This window comes from Rhododendron vialii, chromosome 5a (assembly GCF_030253575.1).
Source record: "Rhododendron vialii isolate Sample 1 chromosome 5a, ASM3025357v1".
NCBI classification, from domain to species: domain Eukaryota; kingdom Viridiplantae; phylum Streptophyta; class Magnoliopsida; order Ericales; family Ericaceae; genus Rhododendron; species Rhododendron vialii.
In genome coordinates this window covers 3,655,161-3,663,700 of record NC_080561.1, presented here as the reverse complement: position 1 = coordinate 3,663,700, position 8,540 = coordinate 3,655,161, and the positions used below count along the sequence as shown (strand labels likewise).

The 8,540-nt window shown below is 40.1% G+C and overlaps 1 protein-coding gene across 1 annotated transcript; it reads right to left on the bottom strand.

Moving 5' to 3' along the window:
- Positions 1–255: 255 nt before the first annotated feature.
- Positions 256–7,732, bottom strand: LOC131325808 (uncharacterized). Its single transcript, XM_058358261.1, has 7 exons — positions 7,470–7,732; positions 6,538–6,670; positions 4,818–4,921; positions 4,108–4,279; positions 3,830–3,970; positions 3,211–3,445; positions 256–3,102 (listed from the first exon to the last, which is right to left on the bottom strand). Exons 1-7 carry the CDS (start codon positions 7,499–7,501, stop codon positions 572–574), a joined length of 3,348 nt encoding a protein of 1,115 aa, XP_058214244.1. The 5' UTR covers positions 7,502–7,732; the 3' UTR covers positions 256–571.
- Between the last annotated feature and the right edge of the window lie 808 nt (positions 7,733–8,540).

Below are 8,540 nucleotides of genomic sequence, written 5' to 3'. Positions count from 1 at the left end.
ATCCACGAATACTCCAAGAAAATACCAGGACTGAAAAAACAGCCCCTAAATTCAGCAACACAACTGGCAGTCTCCCAGTATTTTAGATGTCAAAGAGCATCAATGTTCACCAACATAAGTTCCTTTATAGTCCACAGAGAAGCTAGAGGATAGTACTAACGTGCCTGGCTGTAGTCGAGAGAAATTGATCAAAAGCGAAAAAAACTGATACCATGGTGAATAAAGTGAAGTTTATATTCGTAAAAACTGATACCATGGTGAATAGAGCGAAGTTTATTATATTAAAACTACCAAACACGAGCTTATTATACAAATTTAATCTCCGGTATCACAATACTATATATTTTTGTATTCCAGTACTATATCAAACAAATGAAATATGAATGTGGTAAGCTAAAGAAAACAAAACTGGGAAACTGTATCTTGCCACAAGCTGAACAGACATGTAACGCTACAACTCTGTACTAAACATACTCAAGTCAAAACACTATACCATTCTGGAATTCCACGAAGAAGAATCAACGATTCAAGAAACACCAAACCTCAAAGAAGTCAAACTCTACCCTGTTCATTAGCGATTTGATCGAAGAGACTGAAACTGGGCAGCTATAGTGTCATAATCAGGAAGCTTTGGATGAACATGACTAGCTTTTTTCAGAGAGCTCTCTCTAGATGGAAGCTCCCCACTCGAAGTTGAGGACCTTGGACTTTCAGTGCCAGCTGACTTTACAGTCCTGAGAGGACTGGACCGTTGTTCCAATGCTGATGACTTGGGATTTTCCTCACGCGCGGAGAAACTAGATTCCGGCCTTGGCTTAGAAGTTGCTTGGCTTGCCGAAGACTGCACATATCCCTGACGATTGGATGGTGGTTCAAATGCTGATGACTTCAGATTTTCCTTCCGCGTGGAGATATTAGATTCTGGCATTAGCTTAGAAATGGATTGTCTTGCTGCTCTTGGCTCAGCTGGACTACTTGCCAAATTACCCGAGTATTCTGTTTTGGAACTGGGATTAGCCAGAGTTTCAGACGGATAGGAACTCCTTGAGTTACTAGATTCTGTCTTTGGCCTGGAAGTTGACTGTTTTTCTGCTCTTGGCTCAGGAGGACTTTCCCGGTTAACTGAATTCCCTGTTTGCGACCGGAGATTAGGTGGAGTTTCAGAATAATAGGAACTCCTTGAGGGTATCTTTCTGGCATTACCTTCAGAATTTGGCTCTGATGCCTCAGAGCCAACTGTCGCCTCCGAATGAGAACTTCTAACAGCACTAGGAGTAGCTCTTGTCCTTCGGGAAAACCCACTTCCCACACGTCCTGCGCTGTTGACAGTTTGTTTGGGGATATCATCCTCAGAATCGTTGTCTTCAGAGTTGAAAAATGTGACTGGAGCTCTTAACCTCAATTTGCTATCCACTTCTTCACTAGATTTTGGATTGTATGGTTCTCTTTTGCTGCTCAAATTTCGTCGTGGGAGTTCTTCCTCGGATTCATCACTGTCCGAATCAGAATCTGCAATGGGAGTGCTCGAGCTTGACTTGGTTGCCACCTTTGTGCTCTTGACTGAAGGATAAGCAGGAGAATTCTCAATGGAAGTTACACTATCCTCGGCTGCTCTTTTAAATGATGATGCATCACCTGATGGACTCTTATTGTAAGGCGGAGGCATATAACCCTTCTGCCGAAGGCCACCGGTCAACGTCCCAAACTTCAACTTGTTCTCACTTTCCAAACTTGACTGCCGAAGCAATTCATCGTCTTCCTTTATGTTAGATAATGAATCGCCATTTTCAGAGAAGAATGATCCTGTTAACCCATGACTCTCACGCTGACTATGATCTGGGGTTCTCAAGAATATATTCTCTTTCTGAGAAAGACTACTAGGTTCTGTTTTCCGATCAAGCCTAGAATTGTCCACTTCGCCCTCGCTTTCTGAACTAGGGCCTTCAGACTCATCAAAAGTCAAAGGTGAAAACTCATCTGGTTTTGCAGATTTTATCGAGCTTTCATCAAACTTGGGAGGTGAGTGCGCCTTTTCGAAAACGCGTGACACTGACGGAAACTTTTCAAATGCTCCACTCATATTATGCCTTGGGCTCCAAGTGTCACTATTTAATGGTAGATGTCTGGGTGATTCTCTAACTGGAGAGGTGGGATGTAGATCGAATGCCGGCACAGCATAGTTTGGTGTATCAAAGATATTGTCATGATCATCATCTGAAACAGGTTCATCAAAAACAACAGCAGTACTGGAATAAGAGCTTGTTTGTTCAGTGTATCTATGTTCGTTTTCGTGGTCAAAAGGGTCCTCGCCGCCATCAATTTCATACTTCGGTTGAGTAAAAGGTGAAACATCATAATCATCTCCACGACTGCTTGAATGCGAATGAGAGGAAACACTGCTAGTTTTTTCTCGGATACTTCCTTCAGCAAAATAATTGTAGGTATCGGACTCCAAGCCACCTTGCCCACTGCTCAGAAATTCAGCTCCAGACCCAATAGACTGTCTGTTCATATTCATTCCAGAAAATCCAGTACTTGTCTCAGCTTTTACGGCCTCCTCTGAGCTGTTTTGAGAATATAAATCTCCCTTTGTATGCGAATGAGAGGACACACTGCTATTTTGCTTTCTGATACTTTCTTCAGCAAAATAATTGAAGCTATCAGTTTGCATGCCACCATGTCCGCTGCTCACAAATTTTACGTCAGATCCACTAGACTCTTTTATCACATTATTTCCCGATACTCCTGCACTCCCCTCGGCTTTCACGGACTCCTCTTCAAATGAGCTCTTTCGTGTATATCTAGCTCCCTTCAAGAAATCCTTCATCAATTTGTCAATGTCTTCCTCTGGGTTATCATGGTCATTCTTTGAGGGCCCTTCATCTCTTGAACTGGGAACATTTGACTTGTGTGATTCTGTGGAATACTGCCCACGGCTTGAAAGTTCTGCTGCAGCTCTAGCTGCCATGCTTGCTCGTTCTGCTGACTCCGCAGCTGCCTGTGCTGCAGCTGTTGCATCCTTAAATTCCATATTCCAGTGCTTCCTATCCGATGGGAAAGAATTCTCATCTCGGGAATACGAGTGCCTCTCAGATCTGGTTCCTATGAAATTGTAACAGGCCGTATATCTAGTTAAAAACAGATACACACCAAGGAAGATGCTCACATAAATTTAATTAGCGTGCAATATTTGATGAATAACTCCCTAACCTGAAGGCCTCACTCCAGGGTGATGACGAGTTGGCATAGCTGCTTGAGCACCACTAGCGTCGTTTGAAGCAAAATTTCCGGAACGTGTTGATGGCATCGCGTTGTGCTCGAAGTTTACAGGTGCATTGTGCTTTTGTTCAGGGGTTGGAGAAGCCTGAACATAAGAAGGTGGGGGTTGGATAATAGAAGGTTCTGTTTGCATCCTACTGGCCTTCTCAAATGTATTTGGTCCGTTCTGCTCAATTAAGTAGACAAGGCACAGATGTCGAATTGAAACCTTCATTGAACTATGATAACTCTTAAATAGAATCTATTGCTACTTCCGTCCCATATTCTTGGTCAGATTTTACCATTCTGGACATCGATAATCCTCTTTTTGTTTTTTCGCATTCCCTTCTTAGCTGATGTTGAAAAACTTTGTCTACAAGAACCAATGGAAAATTTTTAATTGGTGAAAAATGTTTCCAATTTCTTCCCAGAAAAGAACATTATTTGCTTATCCAAATAAGGGCACGACTGCCCGAAAAGGACCAAGAATATTGGACAGAGGGAGTACATCTTATCAGAATGCTCTACCAAGTAATGACATAATTTGCTTAGAGTTTGACTTATATCTTACCAACAAGTCGTCATGAGGCTTTAATTCTGTCTCTCCAAATGATTTAGGATCCCATTTGATATTATGTTCCTCTGCAATTGCAGTCAAGATCTTGATTTTTGTTGGCCCATCAGGGGCGTTGGCAGATAACTTCTCAACAATCTGAAACAGATGGTTTAAAATTTGTGATTAAGACTAATGAACGACTAACTTTTTACCAGGGCAATCTTGTGAACATCCTTTACAGCAGTTTCAACAAATCAAGGAGAGATGGGCTAGGCAAAGCTATGGGGCCTTACCATGCGGCTTACACCACACTGCGGTCGCAGCTCGGTAGCTGCAGAAATAAATTCTTTCCCATATTTTGCAGTAAAATGCTTACGGACGTCCTGGAATTCTGGTATGTCTGCACATCTTGGAGTTGCAAACACTACACTTGTAACTGCTTCCTTCAGGTCAATTGGGCAGTTCCTAAAAAAGATTAAACAATCAACATATTGCAAATTTTCCATAGTACGTTACACAGGAAGGTTAACAGGACAAGCAGGAAAAAGATATCCTCACAGTGTACAATTTTAAATCCAACTTATATAGTACACCCAGCATGCCATATCACAAGCAAGTTATATGAAACAGAATGAATGCATTGACTCTTCGCACATTACCCCATATCAATAGCACAAACATCTCTGTTCAACAAGACAAACATGGCCTATGAAAAGGACATCTAAGAACCCACCACAAAATGATATGGTCTAAATAAGGTGGAGTACCATTTTCAGCGGGTCCGCCCCATACTCCCCACTCTCACCCACAAAAGAAAGAAAAAAAAAATAAGAGAAGTATGAGACAACTCCTCTCTTTTTTGCCTGCAGTAAACTTCATCTGAAACCCAGAGGTATTTGTATCAGAGCATGCAAGTATTACAAATGCACAAAACAATCAGATAATACATGAAACAACTAATTGCAAAAGTTGGAGATCACTGGTTATAATAAGCATAACATACTTTTGAGACTCAATAATTGGCAACCGTGCAGCAATAAGCTCACAGTATATCTCAAGGAGGTCATATGCTGCCATCATCTTCTCCTCCCTGACTACATGTTCAACCTGAGATGCAGAATTCAAAACAAATTAACGTACATGTATCGCGCTACAATGCAAAAATCACAGCATATGTCCAAAGCGATGAAAAAAAACACAAAATGTAATTGATACAATTTGCTTCTAAATTCAGGACCCAAAGCAAACCAAAGTATGTCTCTCTTACAATAAGAAAGAGTATTTGAATGTGTGTTTGTATTTATCCCTTTGCTCTTTATTTCTTGCTTTTCCGAAGGAATCAAAATATGAAAACGATTACCAGGGGAGATTACCCCTTGTGAGAAGTGACAACTACCAAAATAGTGAATTGAAAACACTCAACAACCCATGAATTACACGAACTTCAGAGCACTTTTTACGAAATTTCCCATGCATTTACTCTTTCCTGCCTATCATGCATCCATTACTAGAAATTAAGACAAACTGAAATCCAGATGAAGAACTATTTGATATTCTCCTATACGAATTATCACAATATCCCAGCTCGGTCATTACCAAGCAATTTTCATTGTCGTTAATTCCCCCATTTACCCAAAACAGGAAAAACGCACAATATGATTCTTTAAATACCTGTTTGTAGCTTAGATGCACAGAGCGGGACTGGGAACATAGAAGCTCCCAGGGTTGGGAGTGTGAAAGGAACTTGTACATATATTACATAAATGATGTAGCATAAAAAATATTATAAGGGTACAATCCTTTTAGGGAGTAAAATTATGGGCCAAGTCCATAAGTGTAAGAAATGGACTAGTGTTACAATATATGGTTTTCTTTTCAAGATACCATGAGTTGGGCTAGATATACGAGTTCATCAAAGACCTATTAATAAAACCAAGCAACAAATCCTTGTTTTTCTATACAAGGATCATTCAAAAGCTCCCACGATGCCAAAGCAATCAATTAATTCACCAATTAAAAGTAGTAGAATTGATGAGTTGGCAATCTGAAGAGCCATTTCTCACTCTTCGAACTATATAAGAGACAGATACACCAAAACGGCGTAGCAAGTTTGCTTCTTCCTTTGGAGAGTGTTTTGATGACATGACTCTTCAAATTTGGTTTGGTTTTGCTGTTGTTACCTCCTTTGAAGATGCTCTTAGTGGGAGTGCATGGGCGAGCTCCTAAGGTGGGAGCAGCACCATTTTGGAAGCTCCCTACTTCTAATGTATGTAGCTCTTACTTGTTTCTCTTCCATTTTCTCTTAGACTTTGTCAACTTTCTACTCTTTTACATGCTTGGATACCCCCTACAATTTTCCCTGTACACCTCAAATTGTGACTCAAGGCGAGGCACCCCGATAGCAACAACTAAACATGTGAACAGTTGAAAACATCTACTGGGATTCTTTATAAGAGTTATCAGAGTACATAGCAAAAGACCTTGATGAGAAGAAAACTCATCTCTTAAATTACTAACTGGTTTCTGAGCTAGCCCATATCTTCATGTCATGCCACAATCTTGATGATTATCATATCACAGATAGTTTCTTCGTACATCTCAAAAATTTATCATCATCAATCAAGAACATAGCTATTCAGGATACATGAAATATTGTTCAAACCAGGCAAAACTCACATAAATATATAACAAAGCAGTTTAAATTTAATGGATAAAAACCTTACCCTAATTCTGGCAGTCTGCTCCTGCCCAGATTCTAGCAATTGAGCCAATTCCCTCTTCATCTGCTTCAATTGAACTTCCTTTTTGTTCTTCATCAGCTTCAACCGCGACGTCGCAAGCTTCAACGACGTTTTGCTGCATCAAAATTCAGTCCACACAAATAAACACATTGAGATATGCATATCATACATATATAGATACAAAATGTAACTCCATATATATCCAACTATTATCCTAAAGAATCAGATCTTTCAGTAACAAAATCAAGTGATGATCAATAAAATTAACCAACATACACAACACCACAACATCGCAAGCATCAACGACGTTTCGTTGCATCAACAATTGAGTCCACACAAATAAACACATACAGATACGCATCTCATACATACATAGAATTAACCACATAAACAACAAAATTAAGTGATGATCAATAAAATTAACTACACACACAACACCACGACATCGCAAGCTTCGACGACATTTTGCTGCATTAACAATTGAGTCCACACAAATAAACACACAATGATATCTATATCTTACATATATAGACACAAAATGCATCCCTATAGTTATCCAACTATCATCCTCAGCAATCAATCTTTTAGCAACAAAATCAAGAGGTGATCATATAATTGACCAACACACACAGGAACCCAGCAAAATCGATTTTTTTTTATTTTGGGTCCAGGGCAGCTTACGCGCAATCCAACTATCATCCTCAAGAATCAATCTTTGAGCAACAAAATCAAGTGATGATCAATATACCTACATACACTAGCAAAATTATGCGCAACCCGACTAATCGATAAATAAACACATACATACGAAACGACAAAGCATCATCCAAAACAATCAAATACTATTTACCGAACTAAGAAACGCTCAACGTAAATTTAAAAGCATATAAATGGAGGAAATCGAAGGAGATTACCATTTGGCGGGCTTGAAGCTTCGATTAAGCATAATTGGGCGATTTGATTAGGGAGGAAATGAAGTAGTTTGATCGAATTGTTTGGGTTTTGGCGAAAGGATTGAACTTTTTAGGGAACTTAGGGACGAAGAAAGGAGAGGAATCGACAGAACTATTGGATGGAGAATTTTTTTGGGGAGAGAGAGAGGAGGAGGTAGATTCGTCTGCCGAAGACTTTTTGTCGTCGATATATAAAAGATCTGGTGTGAAAAAATGGGGGAAGGAAAATGAAATTTGGGACCGGGTTGGAAAGAAACAACAGAGAAAGGACGAGGATGACCTTTTATTTCGAGAATTTACCATTTTTTAACCTCGCCCGTACGGTTCGAGAAAAGAGAGAGTTCCCGGGAAAAACACAGGGAAGTCCTGCATAGACAGATGGAGATGGAACCTGTAAACGAGTCGAACCGAGCTTTGTCAAACTCGATTCATGCCAAAAATTTGAATTCAATCTCGGATTGAGCCTTAATGAATTGAACTTAGTCATTTACTAAACAAGACTCTTTAATCAATCAGAGTTTTTGTCGAACGACAACTTGTTTAGAATTCGAGCTCGAGCTCGGCTCGTTTACTAAAAGAGCCGAGTCAAGCGTTAACGAGCCGAACTCGCGAGCTGCTCGGTTGATTTATGACCCTACTTGGACCTATGGTGCAGGGCTGCATACAGGAGTGTCATGCAACATTCCAATCGTATCCGTGGACTTGTGGTGCAAGGTTGCATACAAAAGGGTGCAGTGCAGCATTTCGTACCCGTAGGCTTGCGGTGCAGGGGTGCGTACAAGGGTGTAGTGCAGCATCTCGTCAGTCCATCTCAATAACTTGTACCATTGAACAAACATTTAAATGGATGAGATGCTGCAATACAATCTTGTTGATGCACCCCTGCACTATAAGGTCTCGTTTTCCGAATGATTCTATACATTCGATCCTTTAAAATAATGACGAGTTCACATGCATTCAATAATCTATACATAGGCATGTCTGAATGTACACACGTAAGTTTGTTGTTGCGTTGCATTGCTTAACCAAATT

Coding starts and splice junctions, on each gene's coding strand:
- LOC131325808 (XM_058358261.1), bottom strand. CDS start 7,501: ATGCTTAATCGAAGCTTCAAGCCCGCCAAATG. Junction 4,280..4,817: donor CCAATTATTGAGTCTCAAAA/GTATGTTATGCT, acceptor AATCTTTTTTAG/GAACTGCCCAATTGACCTGA. Junction 3,971..4,107: donor AGTGTGGTGTAAGCCGCATG/GTAAGGCCCCAT, acceptor CATCTGTTTCAG/ATTGTTGAGAAGTTATCTGC.